The sequence below is a fragment of the Ovis canadensis genome, chromosome 2 (assembly GCF_042477335.2).
Source record: "Ovis canadensis isolate MfBH-ARS-UI-01 breed Bighorn chromosome 2, ARS-UI_OviCan_v2, whole genome shotgun sequence".
Lineage (NCBI taxonomy): Eukaryota > Metazoa > Chordata > Mammalia > Artiodactyla > Bovidae > Ovis > Ovis canadensis.
In genome coordinates, this window is record NC_091246.1 from 84,421,618 (window position 1) to 84,440,732 (window position 19,115).

General features: G+C 37.6%; 1 protein-coding gene and 1 long non-coding RNA gene across 5 annotated transcripts in view; one reads left to right on the forward strand and one right to left on the reverse strand.

Moving 5' to 3' along the window:
- Positions 1-18,915, forward strand: part of SNAPC3 (small nuclear RNA activating complex polypeptide 3) — a 37,155-nt gene extending 18,240 nt beyond the window's left edge. The window contains exons 5-9 of one of the 3 annotated variants that reach the window (XM_069576614.1): positions 3,122-3,271; positions 12,693-12,775; positions 14,317-14,481; positions 17,418-17,525; positions 18,582-18,915. In XM_069576614.1, coding sequence (XP_069432715.1) covers positions 3,122-3,271; positions 12,693-12,775; positions 14,317-14,481; positions 17,418-17,525; positions 18,582-18,729 — 654 coding nt within the window. In that variant the 3' untranslated portion in view covers positions 18,730-18,915. Of the gene's footprint in view, positions 1-3,121; positions 3,277-12,692; positions 12,776-14,316; positions 14,482-17,417; positions 17,526-18,581 lie in introns of all 3 variants that reach the window. The other 2 variants (XM_069576615.1, XM_069576616.1) reach the window with 2 other exon arrangements.
- On the reverse strand, positions 546-19,033 carry LOC138433617 (uncharacterized). 2 transcript variants are annotated; one of them, XR_011254377.1, is made up of 3 exons: positions 15,721-19,033; positions 11,421-11,640; positions 546-1,585 (listed from the first exon to the last, which is right to left on the reverse strand). It is a non-coding gene; the product is annotated as an uncharacterized lncRNA (long non-coding RNA). The 2 variants fall into 2 exon arrangements; XR_011254378.1 differs by lacking the exon at positions 546-1,585 and adding an exon at positions 4,696-6,800 and having other exon boundaries at positions 15,721-18,532.
- Positions 19,034-19,115: the final 82 nt, after the last annotated feature.

Sequence of the window (19,115 nt, forward strand, 5' to 3'; positions counted from 1 at the left end):
TATATTCTTGAGTTGTTTGATGAGGAATGTCATAAAGTCAATTTCCATGTAATCTCTTGAGTAACAGGATTACAGTTACAGTGTTGAAGTGTATATCTGGTTTCTGCACTAGTAGCCACTGAGAGTGTGTGAATCCTCAGTGATTCTGATAGTATTATTTCTTGAGGGGTTTTTTTTTTTTTTTGGTAGAAAAACTGGTTAAGGAGGGTTTTGTTTTGTTTTCACCAATTCAGAATTCTTGGGAAGTTATTGAACTAGCTAAGGACAGCTCTTCTTAGATGAAAATACAGAAAGTTAGCAGTTCAAGGGTATCCAGGAATTTCTTAGGAATCTCTAGTAAAAAGAGCTCTATCACAGTTAATATATTCTTAATTTCCCAAATAGATGTATCATAAACTTCAATAAGATTTCATTGAAATATTGCTGTACATAAATTGCACTTATGAATAAACTTTTATGAATCATCTGTGGTATAGTTAGCACTAATTATTAAATTGGTACAAAAATAATTGTGGTTTCAGACTGTGAATTTTAAATCGTTATAATTAGGTTCAAACATATCTTTATTAATCAAAATAGGAAACATTACAATCAACACATCTTGCCAATGAGAAATAAGTTTTTTTATTCCTGTAGCATAGAAATCCACGCTTCAGATGCAGGATTTGATGAACTCTTGGAAAGCATTTTCCCCCTCCTGCTGGTTGTGGAAGCATTTTCCCTTTAAGACGTTGTCAAGGTGCTTAAAGAAGCGCTAGTCAGTGGTAGTCAGGTGAATACAGCAGGTGAGAGAAAGCTTGTGGCCCAGTTCTTTCAGCTTGTGAAGCACTGGTTGTGCGACGGGTAGTCAGGCATTGTCGTGTGTAAAAACTGGGCCCTTTCTGTTGACCAGTGCTGGCTGCCAGCGTTGCAGTTGCATCTCATCTATCTGCTGAGAGTACTTCTCCGATGAAATGGTTTCACTGGGATTCCGAAAGCTGTAGTGGTCAGACCAGCAGCAGGACACCAGTGACCGTGACGGTTTTTTGGTGCACGTTTGCTTTGGGAAGTTCTTTGGAGTTTCATCTTGGTCCAGCCACTTAGCTGGTTGTCGCCAGTTCTCATATAAAATCCACTTTTTGTCGCAAATCACAATTCCATCAAGGAGTGGTTTGTTGTTGTATAGAATAAGGACGACAACACTTCATAAAGAAGGGTTTTTTGATTTTCAGTCAGCCCATGAGGCACCCACTTACTTTTTTACCTTTTTCACCTTTCCAATTTGCTTCAAATGAGGAATAGCTGTAGAATGGTTGACATTGAGTTCTTAGGAAACTTGTGTAGTTGTAAGAGGATCAGCTTCGTTGATAACCCTCAACTGGTTTTTGTCAACTTTGGTGGCTGTCCACCACGCTCCTCATCTTCATGGTTCTCGTCTCCTTTGCAAAACTTCTTGAAGTTGTGCACTGCACTGTTAATCTGTTAGCAGTTCCTGGGCCAAATGCATTCTTGATGTTTCAAGTTGTCTCTGTTGCTTTACAACCCATTTTGAACTCAAATTAGAGAATCACTCAAATTTGCTTTTGTCTAACATCATTTCCATAGTCTAAAACAAATATAAAATAACAGCAGGTAATAAGTCATTAGCAAAAAAAGAAATGTGCAATAAAGTGATGTATAACATAACCACATTTATTTAAGAGTATATTCCAACATCAAACAAATTTCAACAGTGTAAAAACTGCAATTACTTTTGCACCAATCTAATACCCTGTTTTATTAAGATCCTAAATTATCAATCAAAGAAAACGAAGCAAAACAAAACTAATAAAACCAAACGTGGGTAGTGTATAGATTCCTTGATTTCAGTGAGGTAGCTTTCAGGACAATTTAAAAGTCAGTGAAATTATATTCCTAAGACTCTTCATATTAATGTCACTTTAGTAGCAACTTGGTTATAAATTTTCACTTAAACTAAAAAAAGTTTTATTGCCAGGTGTATTAGTCCATTCTGGCTGCTATAACAAAATAGCACAAACTGGGTGGCTTATAGGCAACAGAAACTTGTTTTTCACAGTTCTGGAGGCTGGAAGGCTAAGATCAGGGTGCCAGCATCTGGTGAGCACCCTCTCCCAGGTCACATCCTTTTTATAAAGGCACTAATCCCATTCATGAGGGGGTCCACCCTCATGACCCAATCACCCTCAAAGGCCCACCTCCTGACATCAGTACACTGGGCCTTAGGATTCCAGCATGTGAATTTTGGGCAAATGTAAGCAACACAGCACCAAGTGTCTGTTGTACTCATAGGATTTTAATTTATGGGGGTGACTGAGTGACAGCTCTAGAGACCAGTGTCACTGAAAGATTTTCATTATTTGCATTTCCTGGGGCGAAGAGTATGCCACGTCATGCAGCACCAAAGGGGAAGTACCAGGATCAGTCAGGAGGCAAGGGGAGAGCACAGGCCACAGGCATTACTGGTTTCCACAGGAAAGGCAAGGCAGAGCGGAGTAAGCAGTTTGGGACTGGCTAGCTTGAATAATTCCTGTGGGCTCTGGGCTGTGGGGCTGTCCTAGCTGTCTGGTACCTGGCTGTGGTTTGATGTAGGACAGAGGAGAAATAATGACTTGGTATAATAAGAATTGGCTAGAGATGGTTTCAGAGTATGGGCTCTGGATCACAGGGGAGAGGTAAATAACAGACAGTTAGTTTGGACCTATAATTAATAGATGCTGGGACTTCCCAGTGATGAAGAGTCTGCGTTCCAGTGCAGGGGACATGGGTTCAGTCCCTCGTCAGGTAGCTAGGATCCCACATGCTGTGGGGCTGCTTAGCCCACAAGCCACATCTAGAGAGAAGCCTTGCGTCACAATGAATGATCCCACGTCAGTCACAGTGAAGAGCCGACATGCTGCAGCTAAGACCCAACACAGCCAAATAAATAAATAAAATGAAGAAATATTTTTGAAAGATCAGTGCTGAGTAGACAAATGCAGAATCTAAGAAAACTCAGGACAGCATATTATGGTTATAACTTAAGATAACCAGTAATTTAATTTAGATCTGGTCATGAGATGATTTATAGTTGAATTGCTTTGTCTCTAAGTGAACACTGATTTATTTACTGTCTGACTCGTAGCACAAAGAACACAAGCCCTACCAAACAATGCTGGTATTGGGCAGTCAAAAGCTCACGGAACTGAGGGATTCCATTTGCTGTGTCAGTGACCTCCAGATTGGTGGGGAATTCAGCAACACTCCTGACCAGGCTCCTGAGAACATCAGCAAAGTAAGGTGATTTTTAAAATTTCTAACCATCATAGAACAGGAGGAAATAATAATCATAAGCTAAGGAAATAGGATTACAGGCTCGTAGCATTCTAGTAAATGCCCTCTTCTGTGCCATTCCATCAAGCTTATTCCTTCTTTTTATCATAAAGACCTTTTCAAAGATGAGGCTATATTTGGTTTTGATTTCATCTCCCATTTATTTCTCAACCATTCTTTGTACATTCTTCTTTCTAAGGGCACAGTACCAACCAATAGGTCTCTTTTCCATGTGCATACAACTTGACCTCACTGTAGCATTGGAATTTGCTGTTCACTCTCCTTTCAAACTCTGTATGAGTTTGTCTGTCATAACTGACCCTAGCAGAGGGTTGGAGTCCACCCAAGAGCATCACTGCCCACAGAAGAACCTTTCAACCCACGGACAGAAGCAAACAGGGGCAATACCCTGTGACATTGGGCCTTGCTGGTACTTCCCAGGGTGCTGCTCTCAAAAGGACATACTCACTGAAACAGGATAGAAACGCAGACGGGCCACCCACAGTTTTCAGAAGGGATTGCTTACTCAGTAATGTAGTAGGGCCTGGATCCTTCTGAATTTCATCACAGAGCAAGCTTGACCCAATTCTATTAGCTGGTACAAGTCTGGCAGAGGACCTCAGATTTACTGGCATATTTAAGGGGGATAGCATCTCCTGTAGGTCACTAAAAAGCTGTTTGGAACAATTAGTATGTCCAATAGAGTTTGGACGTGAACCATCAAAATCTCTTTTTTTGGCTTGTTCCTTTATCATCAGCCACATAAATGCCGTTATAACTGAGGTCTCATCTTATTTCTTATTCTAAATTCATCTCTTGGGCTTTCCCCCCAGTTTTAATTTTGATGGTTTTAAGTATACTCCAGTCTTTATGAATCTCTTTCTCTCTTGGTTTCCAAACTCTTTCTTTTTAAGTGTCTACTGGACATTCTCACTTAGCCTCAGTGCTCCGTGGCATTTTTACCACCTCTCTATACTTGATACACCCTTCCATTTTTCAAGGTAGCTGTTTTGTTCCTTCTGAAACTGCCAACATCTTTTCCTCATCACTCCCCTTCAGCTGCTGTTTATTTCACTGAGAAAATAAGTTATCAGAAGAGAATTTTCTGTCATCTCTCTCTCCCACATTTACCCATCTGCCTGTGCATTCTCCTTCCCACCTGTTACACTGGTCGGATTAAAACTGCTGCTATCAAAGCCACCCAGGTGTCTGCTAGATTCCAACCCCACTGTATAACCAAGGACTTTGTTCTTGTACTATCCCTTTTCCCTGCATCATCAGCTTTTCCCTTCTGTTGCCTGTCCCATCAGTACGTAAATAGACTGTACTATCTCCTATCCTAACAGACCTTCTCTTACCGTGTATCTTCCTCTGGCTACCATCTCATTTTTCTATTTTCTTCTGATTAAACTGACTCAGGAATTATGAATTATTAATAGTGCCTCAGCTCATTGCTTCTCTTTTTCTCTCCCCTTTGTCCTACACGCACTCTTGTTCATCACCACTCCACCAAAATCACTTCATTGTTGTTGCCACAGATTCATTTCTCATCTTACTTGATCTCTCATCAGCACATGACACAAGTAAATATTCCTTCTTCCTTGAACCACTGTCTTAACTTGGCTTTTAAGACATTACACCCGCCTCATTTTCTGCCTGTCCGACTGACTTTTTTACTCCTCTGCTGGATGCTTCTGATCCTCCTAACTGGTGAATGTTACTAAGCCCTTTGAATCAAGGTGAACTTGTCCAGATTCCTAGTCCAGATTTGTTATCTCCAATCTCAGTATCTCCAAACTCCAGATTTATTTTTTCCAGTTGCCTCCTTGACCATTACTGAACGTCTAATAGCCACTTTAAACCTAGTATGTCCAGAAACAGACTCTAGTTCTCTCTTCTCCTCAAATCTGTACCTTGCCCAGTGTTTCCAGCTCAGTAAATATGCTCATTCTACACCTGGTTACTTGAACCAACAACCTTGGAATCATCTTTGCCTCCTTTTCATCCCACATGGAAGGTGTCAGCAAGCACTTTGGCTCTGCTTTCAAGTTATGTTTATTATCTGCCCGTGTATCTGCTTCACAGGCAGCAGACTGAAAAACCACCATCATCTCTTGCTTGAACTGTGGAGTAGCCTAGTGACGATTCCCGCTGCTCCCTTTCACACTTCTGTTTATCCTTTACACCAAGCCAGGATGATACTCTAAAGTATCAGGCAGACCCTGTTGCTTTTCAACTCGAAAGTCTATAGAGGCTTCCTCTTATATCTAGAATAAAATACAAAGTCCTTTCTGTGGTTCTGGCTGCCTCTGGACTTTATATCCTAACACCCTCTTTGTCACTTGTTGCCTTCACACCATGAGCCATTCTTGCTCTTTCTCATATATGCTAAGCAGGGTCCTGGTCAGAGCCTTTGTTTCTCTTGTTTCCTCACCTTAGGTATTGTTATTGACCCGGGTATTCAGATGGCTCACTCCCTCATTTCCTCATGTTTCTGATGTTGCCTTGACAAAGAGATCTTTCCCTCTCTTCCCCAGACTTGCTAATAACACTACCTAATGTTAAGTTATATGTTTGTCTGTCTTCTCTTGAACCACGAGGGTAAGGTCTTTGTTTTAGGAATACAGAGGAATTTAGGAATACAGAGGTGTATTTCTGTCATGATGTGTGGCACAGAGGAAGTGGTCAAGTCCTTGTTGAATAAATAAACAAACCAGAATACCTCAAGCTCAACATTTAGTCTTGAACTCATTACTCTATATCCTATCCATGCCACTTAAGATGTCTTTTAAAAACAAATCAAACACCAAGAGGGAACTCTGTGGACACTGGGTGATTGTGATGTGTTGGTGTAGGTTTATCCTTGGTAACAAATGTACCATTCTGGTGAGTGGTGTTGTTAATGCAGGCAGGCCATGCATGTGTGTGGGGGCAAGGGCTACATGGGAAACCTCTACCTTCCTATTTTATTGTAAACCTAAAACCGCTCTAAGAGAATAAAATGTTTAAAAAATTGATCCTGTGATTCTCCAATCCAAACATCTCAGTGGTTCTCCACTGTCTGTAGTCCAGGCTCCTTAGGCTGACAAGTAAGGCCTTTTGTGAAGATGTTTCTCAAGTTAACTTTCTATACTATTCAGCCCCCTCCTTTTATACCTTAGGCTTCAGCCACAGTGACTTTATCTTCCTCAAGCATACCATACCACACTCAGAGTATTTGAACATGGGTGGGAAGCCCTTGCTCTCACTTACGAGATTCTTCTTGAAGGTCCTCTGTTTGCCACTCTGGCACGTCTCATGTATCGATTCTGATGCTTTGTAATAATACGCGATACTATTTGATACGTTTGTCTGCCCCACAAGACTGGCTGTGTTCCAATCTTTTTGGTGACTGGCATGGAGAGCAGCATACTTTCTGAGTTACATTGAAAATGGTTATAAGATACTGGGGTTCTTCAGGTTTGTCAGCTTGGTGCTTTTGAAGGTAAACACTAAAGAGAAACAAGTGGAATCTCGAGTCTGTATGCACACTAGGAAATAGAAGGTTTATCGTTTCTTTTCAAGGAGAAGCAATCTTATGCAAAGTTTCTCTACACTATGAGAAAAAAACAAGGTATAGCTATAAGTTTATAAGCTCAGTTTAATAAGAAAAATATGAATTCACCCTCCTTATTTCATCCATGTGATAACTGCTCAAAGCTGTGAGTCAGATCTGGGAATCAGTCTTAGCTCCAGGAACCCTGGAGAGTGTTTTTAACCAGACTTGTTTAGTTTATTGTGTTTGCACATCAGCACTCATGCCTTCAGCAGCTTTCTAACCAGGGAACTAAATGACCCATAGTCCTATTTTTAACTATTTACACATCTACTTTTACATTGTTTCTCCCTCTTCCATGTATTAAAATAATATCCTCTTATCATTTAGCACTTATCATGTGCCAGCTGTATAATATACTAGTTGATAGTTCAGTATCTTTGGAAAGAATATCACCATTTTACAGGTAGGAAAAAGGTGGTCAGAATATTGTCCTAAGTTAACCCTGTTGGGTAAGGAGTGGTGGAGGCTAGATTCAGACCATTGTCAACTTGCCTTCAAAGCGCCGTGTTTGTTCTTTGCCGTGTTGGCACCATGCCTGGCTTTAGACATCTTTCCCCTATCCTTTTGTTTATTTGGTGAACAAGCACTGCACGAAAACTTGAGCTGTGCTGGTTAAGGGCAAGATTCTAGTACATGCACTTTGTGGAATCTTTGCCTGTTCAGGGACCTGTTTCATTTGTCTCCTTCTTCTCCAACTATGCTTTTAGAAAGGTGAACTCATATAATTAAGTGAAATTTTCCTGATGCTAATAGTTGTTTGATCTGTGGAAAAATTTTTATTTCATCGATTAACATTTGTATTTTATGATTTTTTTACTGTAAAGTTTTCCCTTGGAAAATTCTAAATACACACACAAAAAAGACAGGCATATATGTATGGCCGAGTCCATTCGCTATTCACCTGAAACTCACAATATTGTTAATTGGCTATACTCTCATATAAAATAAAAAGTTAAAAAAAAAAAAAAGAGAGAATAGTATAATGAGCCCTTATGTACCCATTATCCACCTTCAACAGTTCTCAGCATTTTGCCAGAATTATTTCATCTGTTTACCCCATGCCATTGTCACACCTAACAAACTGAAAAAAGTCCTTACATTATAATGATTTTCTTTAACAGGGAGATGTTTGGCATGTATTCTACTGCTAATCATGGAATAAATTATTTACTTGCAGGTCTTGTAGCTGAGAAAATAAGAATCTTTATTCCAGTCAATAAGCAGGACTTAAATAAAATACTTTCCTTGAGCAATTTGGTGTGTGAGAGGACTAGAAGAACTGGGCCAGGGTATTTAAATCTTTTTTAAAAGCCATGTCTAAAATGTAATGTGCTTTGCTAATGTTTGTTTTAGACTCTAGTACTTCAGGAATGAGGTAATTTGTAAAATATGTGTATACCCAAAGCGACTAGAAGAGGAAGAAATGAAGAACCCCAGGGTTCAAAGGAAAGAAATCATAAAAATTGGGGCAGAAATAAATGCAAAAGAAACAAAAGAGACCATAGCAAAAAATCAACAAAGCTAAAAGCTGGTTCTTTGAGAATATAAATAAAATAGATAAACCATTCGCCACACTCATCAAGAAACAAAGGAAGAAGAATCAGATCAACAAAATTAGAAATGAAAATGGAGAAATCACAACAGATAACACAGAAATACAAAGGGTCATAAGAGGCTACTATCAGCAACTATATGCCAATAAAATGGACAACTTGGAAGAAACGGACAAATTCTTAGAAAAGTACAACTTTCCAAAACTGACCAAGAATAAATAGAAAATCTTAACAGACTCATCACAAGCACAGAAATAAAAACTGTAATCAGAAATCTTCCAGCAAACAAAAGCCCAGGACCAGAGAGCTTCACAGCTGAACTCTACCAAAAACGTAGAGAAGAGCTAACACCTATCTTACTCAAACTCTTCCAGAAAATTGCAGAGGAAGGTAAACTTCCAAACTCATTCTATGAGGCCACCATCACCCTAATACCAAAACCAGACAAAGATGCCACAAAAAAAGAAAACTACAGGCCAATATCACTGATGAACATAGAAGCAAAAATCCTTAACAAAATTCTAGCAAACAGAATCCAACAACATATTAAACATAATATTAAAAAGATCATATATCATGACCAAGTGGGCTTTATCCCAGGGATGCAAGGATTCTTTAATATCCACAAATGAATCAGTGTGATACACCACATTAACAAATGGAAAGATAAAAACCATATGATTATCTCAGTAGATGCAGAGAAAGCCTTTGACAAAATTCAACATCCATTTATGATAAAAACCCTCCAGAAAGCAGGCATAGAGGGAACATACTTCAACATAATAAAAGCCATATATGATAAACCCACAGCAAACATTATCCTCAATTGTGAAAAATTGAAAGCATTTCCCCTAAAATCAGGAACAAGACAAGGGTGCCCACTCTCACCACTACTATTCAAGATAGTTTTGGAAGTTTTAGCCATAGCAATCAAAGAAAAAGAAATAAAAGGAATACAGATTGGAAAAGAAGAAGTAAAACTCTCACTGTTTTTAGATGACATGATCCTCTACATAGAAAACCCTAAAGTCACCACCAGAAAATTACTAGAGCTAATCAATGAATAGAGTAAAGTTGCAGGATATAGAATCAACACGCAGAAATCCCTTACATTCCTATACACTAACAATGAGAAAGCAGAAAGAGAAATTAAGGAAACAATTCCATTCACCATTGCAATGAAAAGACTAAAATACTTAGGAATATGTCTACCTAAAAAAGCAAAAGACCTATATATATATATATATATAAAACTATAAAACACTGATGAAAGAAATCAAAGATGACACAGATAGATGGAGAAATATACCATGCTTGTGGATCGGAAGAATTAATATAGTAAAAATGAGTGTACTACCCAAAGCAATCTATAGATTCAATGCAATCCCTATCAAGCTGCCAACGGTATTTTCCACAGAACTAGAACAAATAATTTCACAATTTGTATGGAAATACAAAAAAGCTCGAATAGCCAAAGCAATCTTGAGAAAGAAGAATGGAACTGGAGGAATCAACCTGCCTGACTTCAGTCTCTAATACAAAGCCACAGTCATCAAAACAGTATGGTACTGGCACACAGACAGAAATATAGATCAATGGAAGAAAATAGAAAGCCCAGAGATAAATCCACGCACCTATGGACACCTTATCTTTGACAAAGGAGGCAAGAATATACAATGGAGAAAAGACAATCTCTTTAACAAGTGGTGCTGGGAAAACTGGTCAACCACTTGGAAAAGAATGAAACTAGAACACTTTCTAACACCTTACACAAAAATAAACTCAAAATGGATTAAAGATCTAAATGTAAGACCAGAAACTATAAAACTCCTAGAGGAGAACATAGGCAAAACACTCTGCCATAAATCACAGCAGGATTCTCTATGACCCACCTCTCAGGTTAATGGAAATAAAAGCAAAAATAAACAAATGGGACCTAATTAAACTTAAAAGCTTTTGCACAACGAAGGAAACTTTAAGCAAGGTGAAAAGACAGCCTTCAGAATAGGAGAAAATAATAGCAAATAAAGCAGCTGACAAAGAGTTAATCTCAAAAACGTACAAGCAGCTCCTGCAGCTTAATTCCAGAAAAATTAATGACCCAATCAAAAACCTGGTCAGGGAGAGCCACTGGAGGAAATGGCAACCCACTCCAGTATTCTTGCCTGGGAAATCCCATGGAGAGAGGCGCCTGGTGGGCTACAGTCTGTGGGGTTGCAAAGAGTCAGACATAACTTAGTGACTAAACAACAACAAAGAGGATACTTTTAGACAATACTTCTAACAGTACTTTATGCATATATTATTGTTCTTTATTATAAGTAAAGCCTTGGTATAGGAAGAAAGGTAACATAAATTTAAGTTGTAAAACCCTTCCTACCCAAGCTTATCTGACATTTCTTTCACCCATTACCATTTTCCTCCTAGCAGATCTTAGGAATGTTCTTGAGGTTCTGATGTTCCAGACTTGAATGTCAGCAAGAGAATAAATGACTATTAGATACCTAAAATGGCATATAAATAACGACTTTGTTAAATGATCATACTGGTTATCCATAGTTACTTTGATAGATCTTTAGGTTACCTTAGATTTAATAGTGAAAGTGACTTCTTGGCACTAATTTTTCCATATCAGTTGGTAATGTCCTCCCTTGGAACTTGTTTGGCTTAAACTAGCTGACAAAATAGGGAAACTAGTTAGATCTCTGGTTACCATTAGAAATGAAAGTTAACTCTTATTGAGATTACTCCCACCTATCCATTTATGTAATAATATAAGGAAAAGATTTTTGTTCTTTTAGACTTCCTTTTCTAATTAATAATTAGACCAAAGGTTTTAAGTTGCCTGAATCACTTAATGTGAAGTTCTATATGTTATGTATACTAAATTTTGTTTTGTTTCCGAAATAAGGCAGTAGTGATTCTTTCAGAATCTTTATTTTGGATCGTAGCTTACTTACCTCTTTGAGGGTTTAGAAGTATGGTAAGTGGTGGATTTTGTGTGATAGTAGGCAGGCATGGCATTATATTATATCCTTTTATCTCTGCAACCACATGGGAAGAAGGTGTTGGCTTTACTCAGATTTTACATGAGGAAACGGAAAGTCAGGAGATTGAATAGTCTGAGAAGAAACAGTGCAGCCAGTCTTAGAAGGGTATCTGACACCAGTGCCAGGTGAGCTGTAAATAGGGGAATGAAGAAAAATGAGAGAAAAATCAAATCCTCAACGAAGTAGGAGAGAAATTAGGCCATCTTAGCGTAATATCTTTCAGTGCCTGAAGCTTACATAACTTCTATTAAGTTCCTAAACTGCTTTTGATTCTCAACACAGTCCTATAAGATAGCGTGCATGACAGATATTCTCATTGTACAGGTGAGGAAACTGAGGTCTGAGCAGTAAGTGTAGGTTAAGGGAAAAGACCCTCTTCTGACCCTCACCCAGGCATGTAATTCCATGCAAATGGTGAAGGACAAGCCTAACAGTGATTCCCAGAGTTGCCTGCACATATGACTCTCCTGAGGGGGTTGGGAAAATACTAGGGCCTGAGCCAAATCCTCAGACATTTTCAGTGAATGGATCTGAGGTGAGACGTCTTTGGTATTTTTGTGATTCTGTTAGATGGTCACAATTGAGACCACTGCCCCGATAACAAAGGGTGGTAGTGTGAAAGTTGAAACCTGAGGGTTCTATGGTACTTTGGGCAAGGTTGCTTCAGAAAGAATAGATATTCACATTCTGCTTGCCTACAAGTTATTTGAAAATACAAAAAAGGATAACATAATTCCTTGATCATGTCATTATCACTGGGGAGACATCAGCGAGGTGACTTTTGTTTAGTTTTCAGTTCTGGTATCTAAAATAATTGTCACTGCTGTGTATGCATATCATAAAATAATACTGACACATTTTTAATTGGGTTCCTTTCATGAATCTCAGGACAACATACAAATTTAAATCAAACCTAGAGATTAAAACAGCAGTAGGAAAGAATTGAAAATAGTAGCAAGGATTGTATCTGTGTCTTTATCCCTGGTGACCAAGATAATACCTTATCACATAGGAGGTTCCTGTTAAATATTAATGAACTGAGCATATTCTGTGAAGGTGCATGAAATTACTGTAAAACGTACTAGTGTGATTTTATGACATACAAATTTGGAATTAATACTTAGAGCAATTTTATGATGGGTAATACTGAATTTTTTCTCAATACCATCTGTTTTCTTTTAGGACCTATACAAATCAGCCTTCTTTTATTTTGAAGGAACATTTTATAATGATAAAAGATACCCTGAGTGCAGAGATTTGAGCAGGTATAGTTTGCAAAAATCTCAAAGTCTTTGCTATTTCTCATCAAAATAGGGTTATCTTCACAAGTCCTATTATTGGTGTGTTAAGGATCTTTGCCAAGCAATCATTTTGTTAGATTGTTTTACTAGTTTTCAGATTAAAAAGTCTCTCTCAAATTTTTAAAATATTTTCAAAGTTGTTTCATCCAGTTGGCCTAGGTTATAGTAAGTTAATCAAATTTTTAGCACTGTAAAAAAATTGTTTTTACCAAAGACATACAGATATTATTTCAAGATCTTTGCCAGCTATCTAAACCTTTTTTAAAAAAAAACATTATCTACTGTTTCAGAAATTATAGTTTATCGTGTTGAGTCTTATAGATAACATCTGGAAAAAAAAGTAAATTCTACTTCAACACTTTATTAATCTGTTCTTCATATTTAGGTGGTAGTAAATATTCTTTTTCCTAGGGGACTGGATATATATAAGTTGTTTATGTATATAACATGAAAAATCTATGTCTGACATCATGCTATCTATATAAAAGTATTACGATACTTTTATTACTGATGTCCTGACAACTAGAGTATGTATGTATGTATAGTTTTTCTGAGTGTTTATATAAACTTTCATTCTCTTTCATTATAACCACTTGTATCTATATTCTAATGTAGCAGTTCTCAAAACTTGGTCTCCACACTCCTTCATACTGTAAATAATTGACTCCAAAGAGCTTTTATGTGGGTTATAGCTGTAAATATTCACCATACTAGAAATCAAAGCTAAGAAATATTTTAAAGTATTAACTAATTTAAATAATCTGGGCTTCCCTGGTGTTCCAGTGGTTAAGAATCTGCCTTGCAATGCAGGGGACACCAGTTCAATCCCTGGTCTGGGAAGATCCCACATGCTACAGGGCAACTAAGCCCGTGTGCCACAGCTAGTGAGCCTGCACTGTGGAGTCCAAATGCTGCAACTGCTGAGCCCACGTGCCCTAGAACCCATGCTCTGCAACATGAGAAGCCACCAAAATGAGAAGCCCACACCCTACTAGAGAGTAGCCCCTGCTCTCTCCAACCAGAGAAAGCCTGGGTAGCACTGAAGACCCAGTGCAGCGAGAACTTCAAAAAGAGTCATCATCATTAAATAGTCCAGTTACAGTTACCATTAATTATATTTTTATGGAAAAAAAAAAAAAAACCCTTTTCCAAACAGAAGAGTGATGTTATACATTTTCCATTCAATCTTAAGTGATTACATATCATTTGGCCTCCTGAAAACTGGTATTTATGAGAGAAAAACAGTTGAAAGGGCAAATAACATTTTAGGATTACTGCAAAGAGATTTTTGACCACATCAACCTCTCTGGGGGTTTCAGGACCTTACTTTGTGAACTGCTGCTCTCATGGATACAGAAAAATTCAGAGTTCCTTCCTACTTGGCAACATGTATCAACCACTCTGATTTTCGCCTCAAGATGGTAATTTGGGTGAGCGCTTTTGTGAAATACTGCCATTGCAAACTGTTCAGAGCAATGATACATCCTTGCCTTTTTCTTCCTCAGAACCATCATTGAGTGGTCAGAGTCACATGATAGAGGCTATGGAAAGTTTCAGACTGCTAAGATGGAAGACTTCACCTTTAATGATTTGTATATTAAAGTGGGTTTTCCTTACTTATACTGTCACCAGGGAGACTGTGAACACGTTGTTGTCATTACTGACATAAGGTAAGTGGTAGCACTCAGAACATTTGTCCTGTTATATTTCACAGTAGAAAACCATAAGAGGAATGAAAGAAATGATCACTGCAGCTTGACTCAGGAGCAGCAAAAATGTTTGCTTTTTCTACAATGACCAACTCTGCATCTGCATCTTGTCTTTTAGAAAATCTGTAATAAATACTATTTGACCAGTGAGCCATTTGAAATGGTCCAACTCTAACGCCACGGTCTGTCCATAGAATTCTCCAAGAATATTGGAGTGGGTTCTCTGGAGAACCCCCATATTGGATATCTGAAGAAGATCCCTTCTTGAGGGAATCTTCTTGACCCAGGGATCAAACCCAGGTCTCCTGCATTGCAGTCAAATTCTTTACCATCTGAGCTACCAGGGAAACCCTATTTGAAATGGTAGAATATGCCAAAAATCCAGAAAGATAACTGAAGCTCCTCTTCTGCCCAAAGACAGTGTATGACTTATGTGAATCTCCATGGGCCCCCTCCTCCATTAAGAAATACTAAAAATTATATTTTATCACAGTGCCATTATAAAGACAAATATAATACAGGCTAGATTTTTGCTATGAAAGTATTTAGGGGTTAGAAATCTGTAAATACTCTATTATATCTTCATTTGTGTATTGGACAGCTATTATTCAAGTAGTAACCATCCATTTTGTATTTCATATAGACCCTTTGCTTTGCACGTGTATTTCTGGGTTTCTTTTCTTTTTGCCAGAATCTGAAGGAAATAAAAGGGAACTGGAGGAAGAGAAGAATAATTCTAATGTTTGACAAATATGAAGAATTAGTGCTTTGATAAAGATTTAGAGTGGGAAGGACTTAAGTAGTCTGAGAGTTTGGGATTATAAAGTCTGTGTAGCTGGTATCTCTAATGAATAAAGCTTTTCATTTCCTTATTAGGAAACCTGTTTATGAAGGATTGCCATAGTATAGGAATAAGCTCTGCTTGATCCTTGGTCTTGGTTTGATTTCTTCTGAGAGACAGTGAAGATGTTCTTATGGAGCAATGACTCATGCTGATGGCTTTCCCTGCCTCTACTTTTTCTTATTTTTTGGTTTTAGTGACCAGTCTCCAAAAATTTACTTCCCATGCCCTCATTCTCAGGAATGTACTTTGTGTAAAATACTTCACACACAGAGTAAACCTTGAAAAAGGAAAACATGGAATGCAAAGCAGGATAAAGACATAAAAGGAACTCTCAGAATGATAGCTGTAGAGCAGACCTAGAAAACAGCTTAGTCCAGAGACTGGGGAGCTGGACCCGAGGACTCAGGAGGCATGTCCCAAGACTGCTAGACCTCCCACTGGTGTGTGGCCCATGTGAAGAGCACGATCCCATTCTGTCAGCAAATAAGGAACTGAATTACTGAGAGGTACACTGAAACCTAATAAGGAAATACAAACATGAGAGAATTAGTAGCTAGAAAACAAGTGTTACATGAGAAAATAAACCTATAATTCATTAGTCATAATTTAAACATTAAATATCTATTTAACCAAAGTTTAGTAGTTCCGTTGAAAAGCTGTTTTAAAAAGAGGCAGTTAAATGAATGGCAAACAGTTGGCCTCTTAGGAAGAATTGCTGAAGAGCCAGAAGTGCTCATAAACCTCATAGATTTATAGGACTTAAAATTATATATTTCTTTGATAATGTATTTCTTTTCTAAGTTTTATATAAGCTGTTCTGCTTACTCTTCACTCAGATGAGGGGTAATATACCTCAGAATAAGCATGAGATGGAAGACAGTCCACTTTTCTCTGATGATCTAAGTGTCCTTACATTTCTCATAGTGTAGGCTGTACAGCATCATTCCTAAAATTCAAGGCAACTTAGAGCAATCTTCACTTACTAAACATTTGCTATGTAGGACTTTCCTAGGGAGTTTTTTAATTTAATTAACTACAAGTAATTCTTCCCTCAGTTGGTAAAGAATCCACCTGCAATACAGGATGCCCTGGTTCGATTCCTGGGCTGGGAAGATCCCCTGGAGAAGGGAAAGGCTCCAGTATTCTGGCCTGGAGGATTCCATGGACTGTACAGTCCATGGGATCACAAAAGAGTTGGACACAACTGTGCGCCTTTCATAAGTAATTTTTATCTTAGAGGAGGATTTAATCATTCATTGCTATCCCATAGTTTAATAGTTGGTAAGCTGTCAAGTTTATTAATCATTTCCTGATGAAGGACATGGAAGCCTTCATCTTGGAAGGACATGCTGCAGTCCATGGGGTTACAGAGAGTCAGACACGACTTAACTACTGAACAAATCATTTTCTGATGGCGAAGTTAATATAGTGCTACCCTTTGTTACCGGAGGAAAAAAAAATTTTGTAATTCTTAAGGGGTTTTTAGAATACTGTTGTACATGCCCTTCATTTTTCAAATGAAGAATTGCGGGGGTCCAGCATGGTTAAGGATTTATCCAAACCTACTTAGCTGATGAGTGGTGAAACTGACTTTCTATTTTTTAAAATTTCTTAATTCTGATACCTAAAACTAAAATCCTACCAATTCACATTATATACCAAAGCCAGATTTGGATTTTCAGTAAAGGAGTTTTTTTTTTAATTAAAAAGAGCCATGTTTGTAATTCAGAACCAATTAATCTGTAGCACTGAGTACACTTTCTCAAACTGTATTCCATAGAGTACTAAGTAAACAAAGCACAGATTTGAAGAAATTCACCCAGGTAGTGCTGCCTACATTTCCGTTGCAAGAGTCACAGTGTACATGGCCCTAAAGAGATTTGGGAAATTTCACAGAAAAGAAAAGTGTTTAACCCCAAATGTCTTTTGGAGAAAGTGTTTTTACGGAACACAACAAAATTGAAAATATACCTACTGTATTGTTCATTTTGAGGTAAGGATGTATTACAGATCACAAAAATTTGCACATCATTTATTTTTTCATGTACAAAAGGCTTGTGCATCATGATGACTGCCTGGATAAGACACTTTATCCCCTTATCATCAAGAAACATTGGCTCTGGACCAGAAAATGTTTTGTTTGTAAAATGTTCACAGCTCGGTAAGTGATTCTACTTTCTCCCTTGGGAAGTACTGGTTTTCAATAGTGAAACACTTTCAATTTTTGGTATTTGTTTTTCTGTTTTGAATTGAGGACTTATACTTTGGTATATAAATAATATAGAGTTTTATCTAGTTAGAAAGCACCACAAATAGTAGTACAAATCAGTTTAAGCTACAGCTGTGTTTTTAAATAATAACCAATTGAATTATGTATAATAGAAGTCTAGGGACTAGGTCAGACTTTATAGTTCGGTTGATAACTTATGCTGGATGCTGTCATCAGGGAGCCAGGTTCTCTTTCTGCCTCTTGTCAGCAGTTTCCAAAATGGCTTCATCCACATTGTCTCCATGACAAAAATAACACTTCATCTCATTTTTATTTTAATGAGGTCAAAATATGGTTTTATACAGATTTGTGGTTTTGCATCTTTAGATGTTTAACTGTGAATCACTCATAAAACCATCCAGAGGAAAAGGGAAGAGTTTAGCGTCATTAGTGTGTTTTGGGTTCCCCACCACAACATGCTTTTCTAAATGATCAATAGAAAAACACAATAAATCAGTTATCAGATCAAAATGGCAATCGGAATGTCAAAACATTCCATGAGATGCACAATTCAGACAGACTGAAAAATATCGTTTTCACTTAACGTGACATCCTTGTTAAAAAACAAAATCTCAGTTGACTAATAATTAGCCATATTCCTATCTGCATACCCTCTGTATATTAACATTTTATCCTAAACTCTAGGTTATGTTTGAAGGCTAAGTATGTGTCGTTCAAGCATATGATACTTTCAAATATGGATTTATATTCTTTTCTACTTACCTTTAAGGAGAAATCTTTCAGAGAAAAGTTGTCCTTTTTGCCTTGTAGAATACTGGTAGTGTTATGTCTGTACCTATATGTGTATACAATATTATTTATATGAAGGATTAAACTGTATAAATAAGATAGAATAAGGCAATAGTGGGAATGTTACCTATACATACTGCAGCACATTAAAGCATGAAAAAGTTGATTGTAATGATGTAACATCTTTTTTAACTACAGATGGGTGACGAACAATGACAGTTTCGCACCACAGGACCCGTGTTTCTTTTGTGATGTTTGCTTCCGAATGCTCCACTATGATGCAGAAGGCAACAAACTGGGGGAATTCCTCGCTTATCCCTATGTTGATCCTGGAACCTTTAATTAATATCCAGAAGTATACCCCTGTGAAATAACTTGGTTACTTTACTTCCAAGAAATGCCAACGAGGGACAGGATCCACCAAAAACAACTGGCTAAAGTTGTCATCCCTGCAAAAAGTTCAAATCACAGATCTTCTTAAGCAGTCTGAATGTATTTAAATGTTTGAATTAAATTAATATTTATTCCAAAATATAGTTTCTTGCCCATTTTTAAGTGAGTTGTCTACTGAGTTGTAGGACAAATCCTTTGTCAGACATAAGTATTCTGGTTTTCTCCCAGTCTGTACTTTGCCTATTTGCTTTGTCCAGAAGGGTTTTTGCTCATCTACCATTAGCAAAATTTTCCTAAAGATACATCAAGTGATGGAAGTGTTTTGAAAATTCTTTGAAG